Below are 26,456 nucleotides of genomic sequence, written 5' to 3'. Positions count from 1 at the left end.
TAATGTATGAAACCAAGGTGATGATTATGTTAGAAGTTAGAATAGGGATATTAGAAAAAGGAATTAAAAAAAGGTGGGTGGCTCCGTTTTGAGAGAAACGGGGGAGAGAGAAGCTGTAAATATCATCATTTTGCTTTGTGTTACTTCATGCTCCAAATGATGTCTTCTTCAATCCTGTATACTCTATCTTTATATAATAAGATTTTATATTTTTCCTCTTTACATATTTATACTTCTCCAAATGATGAAAAGGATGGCTATTGGAATTACTGAAAATCGATGTCGTAATGTCGTATTGCTAGACGACTTTCAATTACATTATGACATTTATGTGTCAAAATGGGCTGATGTAAAATCGTTTTTGTCTGCTTGTCGTTAAATCTTGTGTCAACACTCTGAGTTCTGTGTTCGTCAAAAACAACTACATGTTTCTCTCTTACACTCGATCTCACGCCTACAATATTATATATATATATATATATATATATATATATATTGTGTATTTAACCCCATAATTAAGGCTATAAGCTAGCTAGCCGGCCGGTGAATAGATGATCCGATCGAGTAAATTAACAAATTAATGAATGTACCCCTCATCGATGAACCTCTAGGCTCTAGTGTTTGTGTTTTAACTTCACCTATTAAATCTGATCAGAATGATATATATTTGGAGAAAATACATGCCTAAATTTGTGTTTTGTTACTTTTTGTAACGGGTTTTAATTACGAACTGGCCCGGTTTGATATGGTCCTCCCAAGGAAATTGCACTTGCTCGTTTGGTAGGGGTTGATAAACTTGGCCAGATCGGTTTGATCGGAGAGATGCTAAGGGGTGAGGGGTTGCCTCGAAGATCCTTAGGCCCAACTCACGAAAAACGGAAACTGAACAAGGGGGTGATGACACCAAGTGATGATCTCGCGGGTTAAGGATGAACAGGCGTGAGACTTGACCTCGAAAATCCTGTTGCCCCAAAACTAGATTGAACGAAATCGAAAACAAGATGCAAGGAAGGCTGCGTCGAATCCTATGGATTGAATCCGATAAACCAAAATAAACTTTCAAGGCTAACCACCAAGAAAGGAAACTCAAAGAGAACAAGAGAAAATCTCGAAATTTAGATAAAAAGTGAATGATAAAATACAAAGGGTTCGATCTCCTTATATAGAGTCGTGAAAGAAGTGCAAAAGACAGAAATAATGAGTACATGCATTGATCATCAAGACCACTCGGCTTCTCGGATGACCGGATTGACTTCTCTTGCGCGAATGGCCTTTCATCTTCTTGTAACGCCTTGTAGCAAATTCGGATAAGGAAAGATGTGGGCCTTTAACTCATTAAAACCCCACCCGGTAAACCCCATGGGACAAACCCGGATGCAAGGAAAAAGAGTGCTAAGGGGCCGCATCGTCCGAATAGGCTAAGAGGGTTACAGCTCGGTCGCTCGGTGTGGCTTCTGTGAACTTGGTCATCAGATTGGTATATAACCTCGAAATGGCCAAGGTCAGCTTCTTAGCTCGGGACCGTGTAATTGAACCAGTGAGCTCGGTCAGATCTGAACTTGGGTCGTTCACCTCGGCCAACTTTCCTTCCTGAACCTCCATCTCGCTCAGCTCGGCCATTTGGTCCTGATTTCCGTCCTGGACTAGTCCTTCGGCTTGACCCTCAGTTCGCACCTCGTCCATGCTCGTATCATTCCCCCCCTCTTGAAAAGGACTTGTCCTCAAGTCTGGTCCATCTGGGAAAAAGGGAACTAAGTCAGAAACATTAAAGCTTGAACTGACCGTATACTTACCTCGGAGGTCGATCTGGTAGGCATTGTCATTGATGCGGTTTAAGACTGTGAATGGTCCATCAACTCGGGGTAACAGCTTAGACTTCCGTTCCTCGGGAAATCTTTCCTTCCTTAGATAAATCCAAACTTGGTCGCCGGACTCGAAAGTTCTTTTGCTTCTTCCTTTGTTTGCCTTTCTTTGGAATTGCTCGGTTTTTCTTTGAATGTTTGCCTTAGCTTTCTCGTGCATCTGTTTAACCAACTCGGCCTTTTTCTTGCCATCTAAGTTAAGTCTTTCACTCAAAGGCAAAGGGGTTAGATCAAGTGGAGTAAGCGGATTAAAACCATACACAAGTTGAAAGGGAGAAAACGATGTAGTTGAATGAACCGAATGGTTATAAGCAAATTCAACATGTGGCAAACAATCTTCCCAAGTTCTAAGATTCTTTTTAATTACAGATCGCAACAAGGCTGACAAAGTTCGATTAACTACTTCAGTTTGTCCATCAGTTTGAGGGTGACAAGTAGTTGAAAAGCAAAGCTTAGTTCCAAGTTTTGACCATAGGGTTTTCCAAAAATAACTAAGAAATTTGGTGTCCCGATCTGAAACAATGGTTCTAGGAAACATTTGATGCATCATCAGTCTTATGGCATGGAATGAAATGAGCCATCTTAGAAAACCTATCTACCACCACAAAGACCGAATCTCTCCCTCTCCTAGTTCGGGGTAATCCTAACACGAAATCCATGGAAATATCCGTCCAAGGCTCACTAGGGATCGGAAGGGGAGTGTACATACCTTGGCCTTGACTTCGGGTCTTGGCCATCTTGCAGATCGTGCACCGGCTACAAACTCGCTCCACATCGCGTCTTAGGTGCGGCCAAAAGAAGTGGTCTTGCACCACACTTAGAGTCTTAGCTACTCCGAAGTGCCCCATCAGTCCTCCTCCATGCGCTTCCCTAACAAGTAAGTCACGAAGAGATGTGTTAGGTATGCATAACCGATTTTCATAAAAAAGGTAGCCATCACTTTGGTAGTATTTGCCATGGGCAGATTTGGAACTGGCTCGGTAGACGTCCTGGAAGTCGGGGTCAGTGAAGTAGGTTTCTTTCATCAGTTCGAATCCCAACACCTTTGCGTCCATGGTGGAAATCAAGGCGTATCGTCGAGACAAAGCATCGGCCACCACGTTCTCTTTACCCTGTTTGTACCGAATGACATAGGGAAATGTTTCGATGAATTCCATCCATCTGGCATGCCTCTTGTTCAGCTTCGGTTGACCCTTTAGATGCTTGAGCGATTGGTGGTCCGTGTGGATGACGAACTCCTTGGGCCACAGATAGTGCTGCCAGGTTTGTAGGGCTCGGACCAGGGCGTACAGCTCTTTATCGTAGGTTGGGTAGTTCAAGGTCGCTCCTCCTAGCTTCTCACTGAAGAAAGCTACGGGTTTCTTTTCTTGCATCAGCACGGCTCCAATTCCAACCCCTGAGGCATCGCACTCGATCTCAAAGGTCTTGAGAAAGTCAGGTAGCACCAGTAAGGGTGCATGGGTTAGGTTATGTTTCAAAAGCTGAAAGGCTTCCTCCTGCGGATGTTCCCACTTGAACCCGACCTCCTTTTTAATGATCTCGGTCAATGGCGCGGCTATTGTGCTGAAGTTTTGGACAAATCGGCGATAGAAACCAGCTAGGCCATGGAAGCTCCGGACCTCGCTCACGGTTTTTGGGCTCGGCCAATCCTGGATCGCCTTGATCTTTTCTTCATCGACCTGGATCCCCTGCGAACTCACAACAAAACCTAAAAAGACAACGTGATCCGCACAGAAAGTACACTTTTTTAGGTTTCCAAAGAGTCGTTCACGTCTAAGCACATCTAATACCTTTTTCAAATGCTGCACATGTTCATCCAAGGTCTTACTGTAAATTAAGATATCATCGAAGTAAACTACCACGAAAACTCCTATGAATGACCTAAGAACATGGTTCATCAATCGCATGAATGTGCTAGGTGCATTAGTGAGTCCAAAAGGCATAACAAGCCACTCGTAAAGACCATGCTTAGTTTTAAAAGCAGTTTTCCACTCATCACCTTCTTTCATTCTAATCTGGTGATAGCCACTTTTTAAATCAACCTTAGAAAATATGCATGCACCATGGAGCTCATCTAACATATCGTCTAGCCTAGGTATAGGATGGCGATACTTAACTGTTATGTTGTTGATGGCTCTGCAGTCAACACACATCCTCCAAGTTCCATCCTTCTTAGGCACGAGTAAGACCGGCACGGCACATGGGCTCATGCTCTCGCGAATGTAACCCTTGGCCAATAGTTCTTCCACCTGTCGTTGCAGCTCCTTGGTTTCTACGGGGTTAGTACGGTAGGCAGGTCGGTTAGGAAGGGTAGCTCCGGGCACGAAGTCGATCTGGTGTTCAATTCCTCTAAAAGGTGGTAAGCCGCCTGGGTCGTCTTCCGGAAAAACATCAGCAAAGTCCTGCAAAACATGAGAGATTCTGCTCGGTAAATCCGGCTCAGGGTCAATATGGCTAGCCAAAGCTTCTTTTAAAACGAGAAGGACAAATGTTTGCTTTGTAGCCAAGGCATATTTCACCTCGCTAGGCCTCACTAGAAAAGATTCTTTACTCACGGGATTTCCCTCATAGGCCATTTCTAGGTTTTTCTCAGACTCTCTCTTTTGAAGTGAAGTGTTTTGGGTTTCGCTCATAATACCTTTTCCTTTGGTATTCTGTTCCAGCTTAACTTGATCGAGATAGACTTCATGTGGTGACAAAGGTGCCAAGACAATCTTGCGACCTTGGTGCTCAAAGGAATGCTTGTTTGAGAGCCCATCATGGATCGCCTTTTTGTCGAACTGCCACGGCCGTCCTAGAAGTAGATGACCGGCCTCCATAGGTAAAACATCGCAAATGACCTTGTCCTCATACCGTCCAATAGTGATAGGTACAGTGACCTGTTTGGTGACCTTGAGTTGCCTCTGGTTGTTAAGCCACCGTAGGTTGTAAGGATGAGGATGTTTGCGGGTTTCCAAACCTAACTTGTCCACCATGCTAGTGCTCGCCACATTGGTGCAGCTTCCTCCGTCAATAATCAGACTACACACCTTTCCTTGGACCAGGCACCGGGTGTGGAACAAGTTTTCCCTCTGGTCTTCCTCCTTGGTCCGTTCTTGTGCCATGAGAACACGTCGAGCTACTAGTAGCTCTCCCGACACAGCTCGCTCCTCGGTCTCCTCCTCGTCATAGATCGGCTCGGTATCTTCCTCATGATCGGACACGATTTCTCCGGTGTCGAGCATAAGCATAGCCCTCTGATTCGGGCACTTGTTGGCATAGTGTCCTTTCCCACGACACTTGAAACACTCGATGTCTCGCGTCCTGGATGAGCTGGTTTCGGTCTTGCCTGGGTTCGGCTTCGAGTCCATCCTCGGCTGAGTGTTGGATCGGGAGGGATAGGTTGCCTTATCGTCTCGGTAATTAGGTCGCGAATTGGCTCCAGGGGTAAATCGATTGGTTCCCTTTCGCTTAAGCTGTTGCTCCACCAAGATCGCCTTGTGTAGCATCTCGGCCATATCATTATACTCCTGTAGCTCCATTCGGTCCTGCAAGTCACGATTCAGACCACTTAGAAATCTAGCCATGGTCGCGTCCTCTGGCTCGAATACGTCGGCCTTGAGCATTAAACATTCCATCTCCTGGTGATAATCCTCCACGGACTTAGTCCCTTGCGTAAGCCTCCTAAGCTTGGTGTGTAACTCCCGATGGTAGTGGGATGGTACAAACCGTTGCCGCATAAGAGTGGCCATCTCGTCCCAAGTTTCTACTGGCCGTTCACCGTTCCTATGCCGGCTGATCATGATCTGGTCCCACCAGTCTATGGCATAGCCATTGAACTCGGAGGCCGCCAAGTTGATCTTCTTTCTCTCCGATAGATCCTGGCAGTTGAACACGATGTCCACCTTCTTTTCCCATTCTAGGAAAGCTTCTGGGTCATTTTTTCCATAGAAAGGTGGAATCTGCAGCTTCATGCCTCCTAGGTCATTATCGTTACGACCTCGAGCCTGTTCAGCTTCTCTTCGTTCATGGATGGGTCGCGGAGGTCGTCCTCCTTCACGTCGGAAATCTCGGCCTGGGAACTGATTGCCTCGGTCTCGGTCTCTTCCAGCTCGGCCTCGGGGTGCACCACGGTTTCCTCGCGGCCTGGCTCGGCTACTTCCGGATGAGTGATTATCCGCGTAGAAGGGGTTTTCAATCTCCTGCTCGAAATTCCGGTCTCGGTGGATATGTATAGGCTCCTCGCGGTTTTGGTCGTTGGCCTCCTCTTGCCTTGGCTGAGCTTCTAGCCGATCCATCCTTTGGCTCATTCGCTCCACCATCTCGGTTATTTGGTTAAGTTTGGCCTCCATTTCTCGTGGAGTATACCAGCGAACGTGATTTCCTTCCTTGAATGTATAGAACTCGCAATCTTCCAACGAGTAGTCAGATGACATGCACGTACCTCGCAAAAATAACAAACACGTTAGTATAAATTCTTTCTAGTGTGTCTCTCTTTGATTCACTCACTCTCTTATTAATCTCACAAACCCACACAAGATTTTCTTCCGGTTCTAAAGGAGTTAATCGATTCACGATGACTGCCCCTAGGTTCCCTTGGTTTATCAAATGTTTGAAGGAGAAGAATAAGAATAGATAGATAGAGAAGAATACGATTTCCTTTTTTTTTTTTTGACTTTTGAAATTCCTCTTTTTTTTTTTTTTTTTTTTTTGAATGGACTTTCCGATTTCTTTTTTTTTTTTTTTTTAAAACGGAAATAACAGAAGAGATAGGATGAGAAAAGGCGGAAGTTAAAAAGATAGATTGACACTACCGATTAAGCAACCTGGCTCTGATACCACTTGATATGGTCCTCCCAAGGAAATTGCACTTGCTCGTTTGGTAGGGGTTGATAAACTTGGCCAGATCGGTTTGATCGGAGAGATGCTAAGGGGTGAGGGGTTGCCTCGAAGATCCTTAGGCCCAACTCACGAAAAACGGAAACTGAACAAGGGGGTGATGACACCAAGTGATGATCTCGCGGGTTAAGGATGAACAGGCGTGAGACTTGACCTCGAAAATCCTGTTGCCCCAAAACTAGATTGAACGAAATCGAAAACAAGATGCAAGGAAGGCTGCGTCGAATCCTATGGATTGAATCCGATAAACCAAAATAAACTTTCAAGGCTAACCACCAAGAAAGGAAACTCAAAGAGAACAAGAGAAAATCTCGAAATTTAGATAAAAAGTGAATGATAAAATACAAAGGGTTCGATCTCCTTATATAGAGTCGTGAAAGAAGTGCAAAAGACAGAAATAATGAGTACATGCATTGAATTCAATCAAGGACCACTCGGCTTCCTCGGATGACCGATTGACTTCTCTTGCGCGAATGGCCTTTCATCTTCTTGTAACGCCTTGTAGCAAATTCGGATAAGGAAAGATGTGGGCCTTAAACTCATTAAAACCCCACCCGGTAAACCCCATGGGACAAACCCGGATGCAAGGAAAAAAAGTGCTAAGGGGCCGCATCGTCCGAATAGGCTAAGAGGGTTACAGCTCGGTCGCTCGGTGTGGCTTCTGTGAACTTGGTCATCAGATTGGTATATAACCTCGAAATGGCCAAGGTCAGCTTCTTAGCTCGGGACCGTGTAATTGAACCAGTGAGCTCGGTCAGATCTGAACTTGGGTCGTTCACCTCGGCCAACTTTCCTTCCTGAACCTCCATCTCGCTCAGCTCGGCCATTTGGTCCTGATTTCCGTCCTGGACTAGTCCTTCGGCTTGACCCTCAGTTCGCACCTCGTCCATACTCGTATCACGGTTCAACCTTCTATCTATGATTACGATAACTTTCGTCAATTGTTATGAAAAAAAAGGGCTCTGTTTTTTTTCCCCTTTAGAATTGATGTTTATTGCAACTTTGACTCTAATAATCAATCAAATAGGGAAAACATAGATATCACCAACCTGATAATAGTCCTAACATCATAAACGACACCGAATGATGATTATAGTCAGAGACTCAGATGTAGGAGACGCGAAGATTGGTAAAATATATGACTGATATCGTGGAAACGCTAAATCACCGAGGCCACTACGTTCGTATTCACTAATGGGAGAGACGATTAAAATCAACAGGATCAAATAAAAAGAAATTGCGGAAATTGCGGCTAGATTAGATTGTGATTTGTGAGCATTCTTTTTTTATTTTTTGGTATCGTGTGATTTATTAGTAGTTTACATGTTACAAAAAGGATAGGGACAAAACGCTGCGTTTCCAAAGACTAGACTTCTTGGGGCGAGGTGGTCTGAAAGCAAAGTTGATGCCAAACATCTCCGTGGAAGTCAAGTTCGTGTCCACGAATCCATGGAGCTTACCAACGAGGGAGGCGCTCTCTCGGACATGACCCATGTCTTTGTAATCCGACCAGAGCCTGTGCGCCAGCTGGACCCGCCTGTGCCTTGTGTTCAGCCCAATGCCCCATCTCAAGAACAAGTTCTCTCTCTCTTCTTTCGATAGTTTCCTCTGCATCAGCTTGCTCAGCTTAAACCTCTCCCTCGTCAACGCCCTCGTGCTGCTTGTTTGTTTCCCACATAGATATTTAATTTAACATTAAAATTCATCCTGAACCAAAAACTGAGATAAAATAATTGTGAATTTTACCTGGAGATTAGGGTCAGATTATTGTGTCCATCGTCGCTGGCTTTGCTATTTTGGACAAAAGAGTCTCTGATGTACTTTAGTCTACGGAGTTCAACCTCCAAGTACAAGCAATCTTTCTGATCTCCTCTGAACAGAAGGAAGAAGTAGCTTCTGTGGGCAATGGAGACGTTACACGTGTGCCACAGCTCTATTATCTCCCTCTGTAGCCTCTTGAACTCCACCGGCCAATTCAAAGGCGTGTCTAAGTAGTCTTGTATTGGGTCCAATGCAGCGTCTTTGAAACTCTTTGTCGAACTCAAGGTCAAGGCCAAGAAGTTTTGTTCTATTTCTTCCATCTGTTACGTGACACGGACTTGGGGTGATTTTTACGATATCAGGCAAACGGAATTCATATGTATACACTGGTTAAAAAAAAAAAAAGCAAAACTAACCGAACGATGAATGATTCGCTTGTCTTTCTGAGCAGCAGTCTCCTCTGTTTTGTCCTGGCTGGATGAATCTCTACCACTTGCCTGAATCTCAAACACATAAACATCAGAGGGGCGGGACGGTGATGAAACTTCGTTACTGACACCATGTGACGCAGCATGCGCAGTTTCAGTGTCACTCAGGCTTCTCTCGAGCCAGGTTGTTGCCTTGCTCCTACCGCCAAACTCCTCCTGCAACAACCTCTCATTCTTGATGTCGCACACTGCCACGTTTCTCTCAGCTGTTTTAACAAATTCTTTGTCGTACCAGCTTGGCGGTGTATCAGCATCTTTCTCAAACCAAGAGGAGGATGAGCTCGATAACACGCTTGCTCTGCAGCTTTGGCTTCTAATCAGTTTCATGCCTCTGACCGCTTGTGAATCTCTCTCGGTATGCCAAGGGAAATGCTTTTCAGGAGAGGGAGTGATAAGCGCTGGAGGCATGGGGTTTCTACTAAGGTTAGGCATGTCTGTATCAAACTCACCAGGAGAAGATTTGAAATCACAGCATGGAGGTTTGATGAGTTTGTTTTCTTGTTTTGGTGGAGTAGGGGCACCACTGAAGTCCTTTACCCTTTCTTCTTCAGCTTCAGCTTCTTCTTCTTCGTCGTCAGCTTCAGCTTCTTCTTCTTCTTTTTCTTCCCCTTCAGCTTCTATGGGCGGTCGTAAGTTATTTGTCTTTGTCGCACATACTGGTTCTTCTGCATTCACAGCATCGTATCTGTCTGGAATGCTCTCCGGAATATTTTCCTCTGGATGTATAATGACATTCGACTTCTCTGTTTCTATGCATTGAACATCCCTGCAGTTATCCTCAGAATTTCCATCAGTCTGTTCAGCCATTACATTAAGCAGTTCCTCCTGAAGATGAGGTTGATCTGCAATTTCCTCTATGTGAACCTGAGATTGGTCTTTGTTTTCTGTCCCGTGAATATTTGGAAAAACCTTAGGGAAAGGAGTCACAAAGGCAACCTGTTGAAATGGACTACTTGACCCAGAATCTATCCTGAAATCTGAAAGCTGGAAGACGTTCTCTTCATAGCTGTATTCTGTTGATCGTGGAGACAGACTGGAACGGTGAGCTGATATAGGGCTTAATGGTGTTGTATTCTCAGAGTCCCACGCACTGCGCACCCGCAGCTTGGGGTATTGATGTTCCAGCAGCACCTGGAAAACACACAAAAAACAATTAATAAAATTGGCAGTAATGGATATCCTCGCTTTCTGTAAAACTATGTGGAAATAACAGATATTTACCTCTACTGATTCTGTTGATAGTGTCTCTTTTTCTCGTTGCTTTTCTTCTCCAACCATTCGTCGAAGATCCTCAATCTCGGAACGAGCTTGCTCTAGCTGTTGTGCTAGTTGGACTACCTCTTTCTTTAGCTGTAAGAAATGGGACAGATCTTCATTCAAATATCCAGAGAACTACAGGGTGATTGGGTTGTGAACAAGAGCAATCAATAAACGCAGGGAAAAGAGTATAAATTTAGCTGCAGTAACAAAAGAAGGTTTTTATTATATAATAGTGAATTCATGCTACAACCTATTTCCTAATATCGTAAAAGGGTGGGGTACCTTTTCAACCTCGAGGTCCTTCTCTGTCAGTAATGCAGTTGAGTCAGAAGCAATCAAAGGCTGACTAGGGCTTCTCAATTCACTTTCCAATTTAGCCAGCTCCCTCTGCAAGTGTTTTACTAAAGCTTTATCAGACATGACAACATTGACTTGTGCATTTGTTGTCACTTCCTTTGCGCAGCTAGCAAATAACAGTGTATTTCTTGATTGCTCAACATGGATTCTTGCAGGACTCATGGTACAAATTATGGCAGTTCTGGCATTTCCTCCCAAGGAAGACTGAAGTATGCGTGTCAGTTTTGAATCTCTGAATGGAATGTGCCCAGTTTTTCCTTTACTGCATGAAGTTAGCTACGTAAATGAGTCATACAGGAAAAAAAAAGGAGCACTGTTTACATCAATTGAGTCAAAGGTTAAAGAGGAAAAATACAGAAATTCACATAAACATTGTGAGAATAGGTGTAAGCTCTATGTTAATTAAGACAGAGAACTTAAGTTTTCAAGTACAACAAGCCGCTGCTCAAAGAACAAATATCAATCTCACGAAACAGAAAACGTTGAGGAAGCTAATTAGAGCTCACAAGCTAACCTTAGCTTACCTTAGCTTACGGATCACAGTTCCCAGCGTTAACAAACTTCGGTTTATATGACAACCTTCTTTCAACCTTGTGCCGGCTGATAAAGATTGAGATGCACGTTCACTTCCAGCAAGATCAATAAAGTTCTGCATGACAAGTATTTACTCTATATCTCTTTCAACTACTTATTTTAGAAGAATATGTGAGGTAAAGATCAAGGATATGTACCACTGTTGCTGTTAGTGTACTAAATTTATCGTTGGTGAAAAATTCACGAGCCGTGCTTTCAACTGTCTGGAAAAAGATAGTCGTACCAAGATATAAGATCAAAAAGAAGGTCACAAAGAATGCATTGTTGAGCTATAAATATCGATCAACAAGATGCCTAACCAATCTCAAAATCTGATGAGACCTGGAGCTAACTTCATTTAGAGCCGTCTCGCCAATTTGCCGTTGAGCTGCAAATGATAAGATGATCGTTAAAATTGTTGCAAAGAAAATAACTACTAGAAAGTTTAGATACCAGTTTAGATTATTTCTACCTTCGCAGACACATAGGAGTTCCTTGAAATGATTCCAGTCTCGCAGAGTTTCTTCTGTGAGTTTCTCAACAACTGTTCCTTTCTGTCAGAAGGAAGATGCCCGGCATGAGAAATTACCAAAATTAAAAGAGAAGTTCTGTAACATGCAAAGATTATATATACCTCGGGATCATCTAGAAGTCTGAGCGGACTACTATCTGTACTTAAGAGATCTCTTACAGACTCATTGTAGATCTCCATGGCAGAGAACTTTAGAATGAATTCTCTTTCATTGTGCTGCAGAAAGCAGATAAATGACTACCACGGCAAAAAAATAATGTAGTAAGATTGAGATGAGGATAATATAAAGTTTATTTACCTTGTCAATGTAGTCATATATATCAACCAAGGTGCAGTGAGTAATTCCACTCATAGTGTACGTCTTCCCACTGCTTGTTTGCCCGTATGCAAAGACGCTAGCTGAAAACATGCATGTCAAGATATATATAGGACAAGGGGGGAGAGAGAACAGAGAAAATGGTAGAGAAGGATGGGATACCATTAACGCCACTGACAACTGAGAAAGCCACATCCTTGGCCCCTTGGTCATACACTTGCCTCGTGCAACACTCAGGGCCAAACACTCTGTCTAGAGGCAGAGAATAAGGCAAAGTAAGATAGAAAGAAGGGATGAGGTCGGATCAATTTCTGAGAAAATGGAAGGACCAATATCATCCTACCAAATGTGTAAGCAGAAGGATACATGGAACGCTCAGAGATAGAAAGATGGCTCCGGTAAATGATGGTTGAATTGTTGATGCACTCCCAGTCAGGCACATCATTCCTCAACCTCTCCTTGTCATTTAAAGGTCGCAGACGAACAGAAACATAAATCTTTTCTTCACATCCGCTTGGTGCTTGCATCTGATCCTCTCCCGTAGCCATACCTCTATCCCCCAGTAGAAAGTGACAACAACAATTTATATATATACACAATAGAGGCAACGTCTGAGTTATGAGAGACAAACTCAAATTATTGCCATGACAACAACTCGATCATTGCAGCTCCAAAGTCCAATCATCGTATGGTCAAAAGAACATGTCTCTACCAACTTTAATAATATAAAAGTAGTATATGTTACAGAGAAATCAGAAAACCGAGATTCTTTACTCCTCAGTCTCGAGACAGAGAGGTTTTGGATTTTTGGACAAAATGGTCCCCTTTAAGCAAGTCTGTCAAAAGCTTCAAAACCTAGGCTATATTTTATGGCTACAAAACAAAATACTCATGAATGGAATCGATTACCGTAGGTCTTTAGATCACACAAAGCCGGTTTGTACTGAATGTTCGACCTGGCTCAACGAATCCTTGGTAACTCCATGTGCAGTGAGGAGGACCCGCAAAATTTTGTTTTTTTATTATTATTGTTTCACAAATTACTCACACCTGCCTCCAAACAAGAAAGAAAAATCCAAGATAAAAAAGGCAATTAATCATCAGAGATAGTGGAATGCATCTCGAGAGCATGAACCCAAAGCTTGGGTGAGGAGTCGGAAATTGATGACGAGCTCCTACACTCACAATGGACCTTCGAAAACACACAACATTTCGGAAGCGTAAATTAGCAGCATTCAATGAATTAGCGATTACCTCACTCCGGACACCTATAAACTCCCCCGAGAAGAAGAAGAAGAAGATACGGAATATTTAGGAGAAAAGACCAAACAAACGCAGCTACGACGATAGACGGAGAAGAATCTTGAAAGAGGAGATCCAGAGAAGCGACGATTTCTCCTTTTCTCCTTCTCTCTCTCTCGCTCGCTCTCTGGGGATTAATCAGAGTTTCGCAAATCCGGTTTGCACAGCTGTAATCGTTGATGGCGTTTTCTGCATCGTCGTTTGTTAATTTTGCAATTCTGCTTCTTATTATTAGCGTTCGACTTGAAAGGAAACTGCCGCGCTTTAGTCTAAAGAAAGCAGGTGTTATTACCTTCAAATTACTGTTTTACCCCCTGATCTGAACTACTTTGTTAAACCATTAAAATACTGGATTCACGCACAAATACTACACTTATCTCAGATTTTAATAAGACAAGGGCTGTTTTCTTGTAATGCCGAATCAAATCATTTCCTTTAAACCTAATCACCTATCGATCTTAGTGGCACGTCACAAATCAATCGCATATAGACTGACTTGTAAATGCTTTTGCAAGCAACCAACAAACATTAATTAACTACTCATCTCAATTTCATAACCTTGTTTTAAGTATCTTTTTGGATCGTCATTAATTACTTTATATATAAACACAGCACATGGGTGTTGCAAGACCGCTGTCCATTTTAGTTCCTTTACATTATATACCGCTGAATCAATGCATGTGCTAGTAATGCTTTTTTTCTTATTTATTGTACACCATAATGAGTGCAAAAAAATGTTAATTCCATCGCATATGCATTTTACTGTAAAATATCAGATGTTAATTTGTTTTTCTGAATCGGATGATCAACATTTACAAGAAGCTTAATAAAGCGAGTTACATTACTCGTTTTTCTTCTTTCTTGCATTGCGTACAAAGAGGCTAACACTTGTTGAAGTCCAAGACTTGGGATTAATTGGAAGTAGCGTGGTTGCCTGGTTGGTAGTTGAAGTATTGAAGAGACTAGTGTTTTCTAATTTCCATCATTTTATACAATAATAAAAATATTTATTTAGTAAAATATATGATGGGCAGTATTTAAATACCGTTCAATAATTCCGTGAAGGTACACAGAATTTAATTTGAAAGTGGATCTTAAGGGGGATCTAGACATGAAATAAATTAAGGGGTCATGCACATGATGTGGATGTGAGCAAAACCACATACAGTCTCAACTTTGAGATATCACATGATGATGCGGACAAGTCAACGCTTCTATGACGTTAAAAAAAAAAAGGGTTTTTAATAAACGCTTCTATGTTTTTACCATTTCTCTCATAACAGATGGCTCGGGCTTTCGTCATAAAAGCCCATATTTAGGAATAAAAGCCCATGTTGGGCCTTAATAACAAATTCAGATAATTAAAAAAAAAAATACAGGTATTTAAGTACAATAGGAGTTGTCACAAAAAAAAAAAAAAAAAAAAAAGGTACAATAAGAAAACGGACGTGACTTTGGTCTTTTGAGTCTTTGACGAATTGCGGTACCACACCACTTTCGCATTCCCTCCCCAAACCATCTATAAATCATCCTTGCTTACAAAATTCTGTGATAACTCCGGCAACGGAATTAAGTTTGTTTTCTTACCCATTCTTTTTTTACAGCAGTGACATTAGCATAGCGATCGTAAATGTAAATTTTCGAAAGCAAGGCCAGATTATAGATTGTAGCATCGTTTGGCAGTCAGTCCATAAAATCCCCTCTCAATATTGTAAATCACATGATATCGCTTGTTTCCATTTCTCCATTTATCAAAAAAACTTACGGGATTTTGAAAGATTCTCTTTATTAAAGTGAATGTGCTAATACTGTATTCATTTTTAAACGCCACATTTGCATAATATTTGAAATATTCGAAATGTAACGTACCAAAAACATAAGTAAACAAACTTTATGCTCTAACAACGCTAGAACATTGAAATGGAAAATCTTTAACAGAAAGAATAGAAGACTAACGCGAACGAACACAATACAATATGAGTTATCGAATTGACCAAATCAGTTACTAAGAACTTAACCGAGACTCTTAGCACGAAAAATCTAACTACGATAATAAAAAGAAGTAAATGCTAGAAAATATCTAAAGTAATATACAAAGAAAAAATAAAGTCAATGAGAAACTAACTTTGGGCTAAAACTGATTGAACCGGGTCTCTGATCCTAAATCTCTGCTCTAATTTGAAAGCCCTAAGTCTTCAAAAACTTGGTACAGCTTGTGGGGAGTGAACAAGCTGGTTTAAACCGGTTGCGTTGTCGTCGGTTGGCTCTTTCTTCCGCCGCATCTCCATGACTTTCCGGTGGTGGTTGGAGTGGAGCTCGCTTGAGAATGTCGGGCTACAAGCGGGCCTGTATTCTGGTAGTAAACGACCCGACTTATACCGAACACCACACGCATTGCACAACGTCTTGGCTCCCATGGGTCCTGCTCTCCACTGCGGCGTTTTCTGAATGCCACAGTGGCTGCACCGTCGCTGCTGGAGGGGCTGACCGCTGTAAACAGACTCTGCCGACCTTTTCTTATGCTTTTTGGGAACCGGCGGTTTCTCCGACGTGGCGAATGGCTCGGGCAGCTCAGCGCCGGAGAACCAAGGGCTCGAAGGACCCGAAGAGGAGGATGAAGAGGTTGAACTCGACGACGAAGGACCTGAAGAGGACGACGAGCCAAGCGACCAGACCTTGCCTCCATTCCGGTTCCGTTTGCTGCGAGCTTTAGCCGGAACAGGGGAATTGAAACAGGACTCTTCCGTGGCCGGAGTCACCGGGTGTTTCCGGTCACCGGTTAACCACGCCGGTTTCGTCGAGGTTCCGGTGAGGTTAGGAGCCGAATATTCCATGAAGGAATCGTCTACGAAATGGGAGAGCCATTCAAGGTTTGCTAATTCATCCGCCTTCAATACAAAATTCAAAGAAAAACAAAAAAAAATCAGAGACAAATTAAACTTGAAAATATTTATATAAATCTCCAATGTATCCAAGGAAAATAAAATTACCGGAACTGAGAGTTCGCTAAGAGGGAGAGACCCAAAATCCCGATGAGAAGCGTCTCCGTGGTCATGCGGTTCCTCAGAGGAGGAAACACGGAGCATCTCTTCTTGTTGAGCCTTGGGTTCAACATCATCGTCGGCGAAGACGTCGTCGTTTGACAAGTCAAGCAAGTCGTCCACGGAGAAATCGTCGGCAGGAAAACCAGTCTGAACGGTGGTCATGGCCATACACTCATCGTAAACCGGCGTCGTCGTTTTCAAAGCCATCTCTTTCCTGATACTGCTCTTCAACGCTGCTTCAACACGTTCCATTTCCTATCAAAAACCGAGCTAAACAACAACCTGAAACCAAACAAACAAAAAAAACCAAATCTTTTCATCGAAACCCATCAAATAAATTCACATTCTTTTTTAAACGAAACGTAACGTTCATTATTTGTTTTTCCAATTCCAAGAGAGAGAAAAGAAAATTAAATCACGGACCCCCAAAAAAAAAAATATGACGCCCATAATACTCAATTCCGAAAACGACCCACAAACAGAACTCAGTCACGAGAATGAAAAACCCAACAAACGAAGCAAATTCAAAGACCAAGAAAAGACATGCGAAACCGTTCTAATTCCCTAAGATTGGAGAGAGATTTGGAGAAAATATACCTTGAGACAGAGAGGACAAGGACGATAGAGGAGGCCGAAGGAAGGACCGGTGGTGAGAAGAAGAAGAAGAAGAAGACGAAGATATAGGAAGGAGAAATAAAAAGAGTCAAGGGATGGTTTTGTGAGTTTGGTAATCTCAGCGTCTCCCTTGTCTCTACTAAAAAACTCTTCCTTTTTATCTCTTTTTCTACTAATTTTTTTTTCCTCTAAAGAGCAAAAAAGGTACTTATCGAGAAATGGAATTTACCCTAACCAGCAATGACTTTATAAATTGATGTATCAGTAGATTCTTTGTATAAATTCTACGCGTATTTACTTAGTGGAAAGATACAGAAGATATAACAAAAACGTACTATTCATTAATGGGTAATAGAAGAGATTAGATTTTTCGAAACTGTCTTATGTCAGACTATTTATCTGCTGACATTTCTTTCTGCAATCTTATTTCTTTCCTTTGTTTGAAAATTATTAAAAAAAAAAAAAGGATTACAGTATGCCCTTGACCGCGTTGATCGCCGCTCATCTTGGAAATTATCCTTCCCGCTCCATTGGATTTGATTTTTCCTTTTCTTCTTAGTTAACTTAAAAAAAAAAAATTTAAACGTTAATTGTCCCCATTAATATTTTAAGTTAATTTGTTGGATAAAGGAGGGGGAAATGACGATGATAACCCTAAAGAGTAATAATGGAGAGAAGCATGTCTTCGGAGTAAAGGCAAAGTGAGAGAGAGAGAGAGAGCTGAGATGATGCAGAAACCCAAGACAAATGGCGGGGCCAGCTTTTGTCCTTCTAAGCTTCACCACGACAATATCATTCTCTCTCATTATCCTTCAAACTTTTACCAACAAATAAAAACATTACCTTTTTCATCTAAGAAAAAAATCTATTGAGAGACAAAAGTAAAAATATGTGGAGATTCCTTTTTTTTCTGTACTAATTACCTTACTCAAATTGATGTGGATTCTCTTCAAATCTTCGAGATACCTACAAGTTATCGCTAATAGAGGGAGATAAATCTTGACTTTTTTTTTTTGGTAGCATTTTGCATGTATATTTGTATTCAATATAGAATCTGCATGCTCTATAAACCCTGTTAAATTTTAAAAAACAATGAAAAAAAATCCAACAGTTATTGTGTTTCCAAACCCCGAACGAGCCATCGCTTTTTTTTTATCTGGCAATACTTTTTTCCAATTATGAACAGAGCATTTAAAAAAACAAAAAAATATATTTGATTTTCAATTTTTAGGATTAAAAGTGATATAATACTAAATAAATTTAAGAAAAAATCATGAGAAAATATAATTAGGTGACGTAGAAATAAGGAAAGAAAGTTGTTGATTTTTCAACATTCCTCTATAAGGAGCAGAGCAGCCGGGTTGAGAAGCAGTAGTCACGTGTAATGCCGACGTGCCGTGCTCTGTTTGGCTGTGTCTCATGCGTTTGACGTGAGCCAACCAATCAGAATTCTCCGACGGCTAATCTATTTGTTTCCATATATTCACTCCATTTTTGTTTTTAGGGAAATAAAAAAGCATTGCCTAATTTCCGCTTAGAATTCTTCGTAGACTATTCATTATTCTTATTACACGGGCTCATTAATCCAATCTACATTTTTCAACTATATCATGGTAACATATGTTAATGACGAAACTACCCCCCCCCACTTATCCGTCGGCAGAGCTGCGTTTAGGCGCGTTTTTTTTTTTTTTTTCCTTTTCAGTTTTTCAAATGTCAAATTAATGAGAAGAAAAGTAGTGAGAAGAGCTATACTATACGTCTCACAAGAATTGTTAGCCACTTTTGAATCTTCCAATAGGACCGTACCTGTAATTTTTATAACATTGCACCCCCTACTTCAGAAAAATAATTGTTTGGTTTTCTGATGGATTCGGAAAACAAACAAACAAACAAAAAAATTTTGACCAAAAAAAAAATACAAACAAACAAACAAAAAAATCAAATTTGTAATTTGGAGCGGCCCACAAATACGTTTGGAGCGGGAAAGTCATTCAATTTTGTCAAATACTCACTGCTCTTGTCCGTGGTAGACTTCTTCTGGTACCTTTCACCTTGTAAACTTTTCTTACATTTTAAAACGATCATTACGAAAATTTGGTTTTAATCAAATAAAAAACTTGAGAGGAAATAAAAAAATCAAATAAAAAACTTGTTTCTTTGACTTGTATAAAAATCTAAATACTATAAAAATCTCTACATAATGTGAAAATTAAGAACATATGAGATGAGACAAAAGGACGTTGTCATCTACTAATAGTGTTGACTTTTGAGAACCCAATATGATGATTTTTATTACACATAAGTATACAAAATTATTTATTTGAAGTGGGTGTTTGGTTTGACGTTTGAATGATTTTGGGAATTCTAAAACCTTCCTTACCCTCCTCTTTGCTTAGATTGTGCTAGAGCCCAAATTTGCAAAGACAGATGTGTGTTGTGTAATACCACATTCATTAGGGAAGAGATCCGAGTGATATAATCATCAACTGGGCCACGAGCCTAACAAACTGGGCTCGAAGAGCCCATTTTTTACACCAAATAATATATTACTATTCTAAGGAAAAAATGGTTAAAAGCCCAAAATGTATGTAGTAGACTACTACTAGTAGTATAGCGTAAATGAATTGAAAGCTATCCAAACAAAACAAAAGAAACCACCGAACAAAAAGAAAAGAGAGGGCTTTTTCTCTGGGATTCGACGACCGTAATCGAACGGCGATGGGTAGCCAGCATCGTCGCCGTCTTGCCATCGCGGCGGTGCCGGTACTCCTATTACTCGTGGTTGTCAGCGAGCTGTCAGATTCAGCCGGCGCTGCGAATTCGGTATCGGCTTTCGTTCAGAACGCCATCTTGTCCAACAAGATTGTCATCTTCTCCAAGTCCTACTGCCCGTAATTTCCCATCTTTATTTTGATTTTGTAATTTTGGGTTGCCGATTCAAAGTTTCTTCTTGGTTCATATCTAGTTTAATCCTTAATTCATTGGGGTTTGGACCCTTTAATCGATTATGGGCGATTGATAGAATGAAGCAAATTATGTCTTTGATTCGTCAGGAGTTGTGATTTTTCTTTGCGACTTGCTAGGTTTGCTTGCGTTCGAAACGTATTTTCAGCGAACTTAAGGAGCAGCCATTTGTTGTGGAGCTTGATCAGAGAGGTATCACTTTGTTCCTTTTTCTTCTGAGAAATTAAAAAAAAAAAGAGAACAAAAAAAACACCTTTAAAAGGAGATTTATTTTCCCAGAGGACGGAGATCAAATCCAGTACGAGCTTCTGGAATTCGTTGGTCGCCGAACTGTCCCGCAAGTTTTTGTAAACGGCAAGCACATTGGTGGATCAGATGGTATGACCAAATTTCATCCTTTTCTAATAATCTCTTTGCCAAAATCTGGATCCAGCTTTCCTTTTTTTTTAACTCATAGCCTTGCTTGTTGATCTTGCTTCAGATCTTGGAGCTGCTGTGGAGAATGGTCAGTTGCAAAAGCTTCTTGCTGCAAGTTGATTTTGAGGAGCTGGAAAGTGGGATTAGTGTGATTTTACAGGAATAGGAATCTTTGGTGCTAGTTTTAGACTGAATAAAATGATCTGGTATGTGTCTTGTTGACTGGCTTGATTGTTCCACCTTATATAAGAGTTTATGATGGCGTTGATAATAGTCTTAATCTTTCATTACCGTATTGCGCTGGTGCAATATCCCCATACTTGTGTGCATTAGCGAATGGTTAATGATCGAATTAGGGAAAGAATATCAAATAGAAAAACAATGACGGCTTTGATTAGTCTAGTTAAAGAAGTCTCTTTACCCAAATCTATGCAGCGGGCAAGAATGTTTTGGCTTGTAGAGACTGCTTTTTGCTATATGAAAGCAGAATACTAGGAGGTTTGGGAATTTTTAATGGTCGCCAGAATCCTTTATTGAGCGCTTGATATGCCTCTTGGCTCTTGGACAAAGTTAGATGACGCCCCAGTGCAGTGACTTTCGACATATTCTCAACTTCCCTGATTACATTGGACTCGTCACCAACAAGGCAACAATGAGTTTGCCTCCTGGTCCTACTAATCTAGCAACCCCCTGTCAATAATACAGGAACAATATTTGCACTAATCTATCAACCCCCTGCCAATACAGGAACAATATTTGCATCTACAAAATGAGACGGCATTGTGTCAGGATTGCCAATGAAAATACCACTGCAAGGAAATGGGAGTCTCGTAGAACCCATTACTGTTGAGATGGCTGTGATCTTTCTTTCAAGGAAAAACTGAACCGAGACTCACTTGGTGCGAAAGACAACTCTTTCGCGACCAAAACTCGCCACTCCATTTTACAGTATGGCACATAAAGCTTTTACAAATTAACCTGCAGCACGTAAACTCATCCATCGCACTTAAAAAGCTTTTACGTCCATGGCCTTCTCATCTTTTGACCCTTTCTCTCGTTTAAACACACCAAAAATAAAACAAAACAAAAAAGTTAAAAAATCGTTTGGAATGTGGTCTTTTAAAAATAATTTGAGCCGGTCAATGTGTGTGTATTTGGAATGGAATGATGATTGGAATTGTATTTACTAAAATTTGGAATCGGTAATCGTAAATAATCAAGGGTACAGTACAGTATTGACTTCTCTTTATATGCTGAAACACTTAAATTCGTTTTGGAAAACTTTGATGTTGTGGTTTGTGTGGACCTGTTTTGTCGTCACTTGATATGCAGGATGCAATGCAAATTGTCTCTTATACGTGTCACTTTCTTATTGGAATGCGAAGAAAATTCCCATGGCCCCAGGCCCCCAGTTCCCCTCTGATCTTAAAGTCGCTGCTTTCATAACCATTCGTCTTCTAAAACTCCTTTCTACGTGCGATAACATCCAAGAATTCGTGAGAGAGAATATAACTTTTGTTATAAAAAATTATAATAACAATTAAGTCTATGAAAATAGATTTTGGAAGCCAATAAGAAAGGTGGTACGGAGGAATCTCGGGGACAAATCAAGTGGGCTTAGAGCACTTGCATATGAAGCTTCTCACTTAGATATTAAGAAGAAAAAAGAAAAATATTATAATCATGAAATTTTAGATTTTTTTTTTTTCTCTAGATACCAAATGAGAACCCCTTGATGGAGGTGTTCTTACTTCTTAGGGTGCCAATTGATTTATATTATGTTATTAATGTAAATTACAAAACAATAAAAAAATAATGCATGATTTGTGTATCCGAGTCTTCAAATCCCCATGCACCATTTATTTCTCTTCTTAACAAATAATTAAATCCGAATTAGTATTGCATCTTATTATCATCATGACGTTCTTGCGGTGACGTATATTGATTGATAAAAAGGAGAGCGTAAAGGAATCAATTGTGGAGAGAGAGATTTTTATGTCCAGACATATACATCTGCATAAATGAAGACGCAGACCAGTTTTATACCTTTTTCTGTTCATCCCACTCACCCTCATAATCTGCAAAATTAACCCCCAATCTCTCTCTCTCTCTCTCTCTCTAGCGTAGCGTCTTCACAAAAGAATCCACATGCAGACACATAAATTATAGAAATTTATCTCTATTATACTGACGTGACGTTTAAGTATATTTATATCTGCGTGAACGGACTGTTGGAGCCGAGGAAAAAAAATGGAGTATAGCATAAGAAATCCCAAGCACAAGAGTAACGAAATGTCGACGTTGCACTGGAAATGAGAGAGAACATATATATAAATTCATGTGAGTAAAAAAAAAAAATTCATGTGAGTATTTTGGTTTTACGGTAAGTGAACGTCATCTATGTATATCTCGCTCTTCAAATTTAAATATAGTGACATTATATCACCACACAACTCACTTTAAGAAAAGGCTAAAATTGAAATATATATACACAAAGGGATATACCATATTGCCAAATGTGGTAGTCGTGAACGCACAAGAAACCTCAATGCATGTCTTCATCAGTTCCAATATATATATTTTTCAAAAAATATTGTATTCGAGGTTAACTATTTTTTCAACACGCAAGAAATTAACACGTAACATTTGAAACAGTTCCTAGCAAAATAGTTCCAAGAGAGAAGCCAACTGTTGGCCGACTCATTTAGCAAAACAGTCCCCCCGTGCCTCTGCCTTGGTACAGGAAGTGAACGATTTGGTTTAAGTTGAGTTGAATCAATGAATTTTAGAACAAAAAAAAAAACACATTTTAAAAAAAAAACTAATTGAGAAGGTTTTTAGGTTGAATTAAACATGCAAAGTAAAAGTAATTACTACCCTTGTGGCCTTGTTGCCAAAAAAAAAAGTAATTACTGTGGAAAGCTGCAAAAACAAGGCTGAGTTTAACGATCAGAGGTAATTACTGTGGAAAGCTGGGAAGCTGTTGGATGTGAGCTTTCACAGATACAGACTCGTTGACTTTTTTTACAGTTGAAAACTGGAGTCTATATACAATACAAGCACTTCCAAAAAGACATAATAATTTATTTTAAACGCAAATAATAGAGAACCAGAACTTTCTTTTATAAATGTTGGTAAAAGATAAGTATTAAGTAACAATTAAATTTAGAATAAAAACATTATCTCCGGATTGGGAGGTTAATTACTCTTGACAACACAGATCACCGTTATAATTAAACCCCTCCTCCTCAGTTCAAAATCACTAATTCTACTGTAAGAATCGAAAATGTTATGATCTGTGAGGAATTCAAGCTCTTGGGTTGGAGAAGAAGTGCGTACCAGTCATGAAACTGTTGATCGGAGTAGGATAATTAAGCGAGGCAGGATCAATGTAATGATCTGAAGTGGAGCCAACGACTCCATTGTTGCAGCTCACGTTTGGGCTTGATGAAGACGCCGATGGGCCTGCGGTTATCAGATTCAACGGCTGAGATCCACCGACGGAGGAGCTTCTCTCGGCCGGGCCTTGATCGTACAGGATACCTTTGAAAACGTGACCGCTTATACTCACAGCTGTTTTATATGCATACTCATCTTCCCCATCATCCACCGAACTCACACGTACACACCGGAAAACTGCCGGCGAGCTAACTTCCGGCGGAAAGTTCCCAACCCCTAACCCTAGGTGGGAAAAAATAAAACATTTCTCTCTTATTAAAATGTTTGATTATATAACTACAATATAATCCCTTAAGAAGAACACAATTTAATGTAAGATTTGTTTGTTTTATTATAAACGATTCAAGTTTATTACAATAGATAAAACACAGATATCAAGATCGGCGAGAACAGTTTCTTGCTGTCAATCAAAGAGTCAGTTTTACTCATACACAGTATTTATTTATTTTCATAATGAAACAAGTAGAAGAAAATCATAAACCTTTTTTTCCCTCGAAAACGGAGAAGGAAAGAACAAAAAAGCTGATCAAATAAAAAAAAATAGGGTTTCTGTTTATGCAATTGAGAGTTTGAAACTAATCAACTCAAACTGTACAAAGCTACCATTTCACCGTATTTAAACAGATCACTGCTTCATTTTCAGATTTGAATAACCTAAAAAAAAAAAAAACTAAAAAGGAGAAATATATATATATATATATATTGAGTTACCATATGGGTTGTGACTAGGTATACGAGTGCAGACAAGGGAAGTCGATCTCGCCGGGATGTGCTCTCTCTGCCGTTTAGGAACGCTCAGGCCTTGCGGTTGCTGACCGGAGGCGAGCTGCTGCTGGCGTTCTCGGCGTTTGGCGGCAGGAACCCACGTGCTCTTCACGTGAGTAGGACACTCAAGGCCTCGGCTCTTGCAGCAAGTCCTACACCTCATGTGAGCGCAATCTTTCTTAGCTTGGTTCCCACAGTCCTGGCAGTTCGGTCCGCCGCTGCCACCGCTTCTCATCATCATCAAAGCGTCGCCGGAGGTTTCAAACAAGGTCCGGTTGGTTGGTCCAACGCCTAAACCTGCAGCGGAAGTGTAAAGATCCAACCTTTGTTGCTGCTGGAAAAGCATTTCTTGATTGCTTGGGTGTTGTTGCCATAGCTCAAGGGTTCCTTTGTAAGAAGGAGCGATGTCTCCACCACCAGCGTTTGCGTTTGCGTTTGCGTTTGCGTTTGCGTTTGAATTAGGGTTTCTGCACCAGAGCCAAGATTCTGTTCCGGATGGAGAAGGGTTATAATTACTAGTGTTGGAACTGTGGTGGTGGTGGTGGTGCTCGTCTTGGCTGCTTCCTCCTCCGTCTCCTCCGCCGTTGCCTAGCGAGAAAAAGGCTGCCATTTTCCGACACCACCAGCCATAAATTACCAATTTTCAAGGGCTTCTCTTTTCCCTCTCACTCAGCTCTCATAATTCCCACCACACACCTTCTGGTCTAGCGAAAGAAGAAAAGATGTTTCTAATCTCTCTCGGACTAATTGGGTGAGAAGAAGAAGAAGACGAAAAGAGATTTACTAATTGGAGGAATGTAGAGTTATAGTATAGGGGTTTGTTTCTAGAAATCGAAAAGCTTTTGGGACTGATAAAAGTTGGTTTGTCGGTATGGGGGAGTACTTAAGAGAGAGGGAGATCGTTCAGAGAGTTTTCTTTCTCTGTCTCGCGCTCTGCAACGCCGCCATGACCTTAATACTCTCTCTCTCTCTCCCTCCCTCTTATTAAATTCTCTGTCTCCTCTCTCTCTCTCTCTCTCTCTCTTCGTTTTTAGTTGTTTTCCAGATTTTCCTACATTTATCACTAACACTACTTCGCCAAGTTATAACTCACCGTTGATCATCAAATGTTCAAGATCCTGCGGTGAGAATGTTGCCACGTGCTCTTTTGGCTTTTACTCTCTCCTTCTTTTCTACCGGATAACACGTTGCCTCTTCCCCTTTTTTTGTTTGTCTTTAAATACTTAAAGTACAATTTTTAAAACTAAATTTCTAAACAAAGATGCGACAAATGTTTCTTTGAAAAAATGCTTACATTTCTAGTTTATTATAGTCAAGGTTGGGAGTTCAGGATGAGGAACGCCGATTATCGGTATAGTTGTTCTCTTTTTTTTTTCTAAGATTCTCTCTCGGGTTATAGATTCGACGCCAATTTTTAATGTTATTACTAAAAATTCAGTTTTGGTTGCATAGTGCACATCTGACTTAAATTAGGTGCGTAAAGCTAGCAGCTGGAAAACAGATGATTATCCATGTTTCCAAGGAAGCGAATTACTACAAGTATTATTTATATACCTACAAAATTGTGACAATGAACACCTGTTATGTTCTCCATTATTTTGTGTTGTGTTTGTGTATGAGTATCTTATTAAATGTTTATCAATATACACTGGTATTCAAAGATATCGTTACTATATCATAACGAACTTCTAACATAACTGATCTAGTACCTTATACATATCTCAATTGCTTGAGAATAACAAAATACAGGCGGGGTTAAATTAACAAAAACAAGATATCGGGGACAGTTTAGGGTTTCTATGGCGATGAGGAGAGTTGACTAATGCGAACAGCGATAACATAGCCGTTTCCCAGCAGAAT

General features: G+C 40.7%; 5 protein-coding genes across 8 annotated transcripts; 1 reads left to right on the top strand and 4 right to left on the bottom strand.

Moving 5' to 3' along the window:
• Positions 1 to 1,392: 1,392 nt before the first annotated feature.
• Positions 1,393 to 2,022, bottom strand: LOC112083356. The gene is made up of 2 exons (XM_024151012.1): positions 1,794 to 2,022; positions 1,393 to 1,736 (listed from the first exon to the last, which is right to left on the bottom strand). Exons 1-2 carry the CDS (start codon positions 2,020 to 2,022, stop codon positions 1,393 to 1,395), a joined length of 573 nt encoding a protein of 190 aa, XP_024006780.1.
• A 5,973-nt stretch (positions 2,023 to 7,995) lies between these two features.
• On the bottom strand, positions 7,996 to 13,545 carry LOC18013110 (kinesin-like protein KIN-7H). Of its 4 annotated transcripts, none has more exons than XM_024151333.1 (15): positions 13,282 to 13,545; positions 12,937 to 13,081; positions 12,371 to 12,579; positions 12,190 to 12,279; positions 12,010 to 12,110; positions 11,814 to 11,927; positions 11,652 to 11,733; positions 11,500 to 11,567; positions 11,338 to 11,403; positions 11,131 to 11,255; positions 10,532 to 10,868; positions 10,211 to 10,339; positions 8,918 to 10,120; positions 8,487 to 8,821; positions 7,996 to 8,397 (listed from the first exon to the last, which is right to left on the bottom strand). In XM_024151333.1, the coding sequence occupies exons 3-15, from the start codon at positions 12,573 to 12,575 to the stop codon at positions 8,067 to 8,069; spliced, it is 3,186 nt and encodes a 1,061-aa protein (XP_024007101.1). In that variant the 5' UTR covers positions 12,576 to 12,579; positions 12,937 to 13,081; positions 13,282 to 13,545; the 3' UTR covers positions 7,996 to 8,066. The 4 variants fall into 4 exon arrangements, with proteins under 4 accessions (XP_024007101.1, XP_024007099.1, XP_024007100.1 ...); XM_024151331.1 differs by having other exon boundaries at positions 12,937 to 13,077; XM_024151332.1 differs by having other exon boundaries at positions 12,371 to 13,077.
• Positions 13,546 to 15,204: 1,659 nt separating this feature from the next.
• Positions 15,205 to 17,438, bottom strand: LOC18012601 (GATA transcription factor 5). Its single transcript, XM_006393765.2, has 3 exons — positions 16,971 to 17,438; positions 16,320 to 16,655; positions 15,205 to 16,217 (listed from the first exon to the last, which is right to left on the bottom strand). The coding sequence occupies exons 2-3, from the start codon at positions 16,623 to 16,625 to the stop codon at positions 15,525 to 15,527; spliced, it is 999 nt and encodes a 332-aa protein (XP_006393827.1). The 5' UTR covers positions 16,626 to 16,655; positions 16,971 to 17,438; the 3' UTR covers positions 15,205 to 15,524.
• Positions 17,439 to 19,589: 2,151 nt separating this feature from the next.
• LOC18012567 (glutaredoxin-C3) lies at positions 19,590 to 20,645 on the top strand. The gene is made up of 4 exons (XM_024151410.1): positions 19,590 to 19,885; positions 20,077 to 20,147; positions 20,235 to 20,333; positions 20,437 to 20,645. Exons 1-4 carry the CDS (start codon positions 19,710 to 19,712, stop codon positions 20,490 to 20,492), a joined length of 402 nt encoding a protein of 133 aa, XP_024007178.1. The 5' UTR covers positions 19,590 to 19,709; the 3' UTR covers positions 20,493 to 20,645.
• A 2,909-nt stretch (positions 20,646 to 23,554) lies between these two features.
• LOC18012566 (protein SHORT INTERNODES) lies at positions 23,555 to 25,556 on the bottom strand. Its single transcript, XM_006393763.2, has 2 exons — positions 24,543 to 25,556; positions 23,555 to 24,053 (listed from the first exon to the last, which is right to left on the bottom strand). Exons 1-2 carry the CDS (start codon positions 25,204 to 25,206, stop codon positions 23,680 to 23,682), a joined length of 1,038 nt encoding a protein of 345 aa, XP_006393825.1. The 5' UTR covers positions 25,207 to 25,556; the 3' UTR covers positions 23,555 to 23,679.
• Positions 25,557 to 26,456: the final 900 nt, after the last annotated feature.

This window comes from Eutrema salsugineum, unplaced genomic scaffold, assembly GCF_000478725.1.
Source record: "Eutrema salsugineum unplaced genomic scaffold, Eutsalg1_0 scaffold_6, whole genome shotgun sequence".
NCBI lineage: Eukaryota > Viridiplantae > Streptophyta > Magnoliopsida > Brassicales > Brassicaceae > Eutrema > Eutrema salsugineum.
This window is presented reverse-complemented; position numbering and strand designations above follow the sequence as displayed.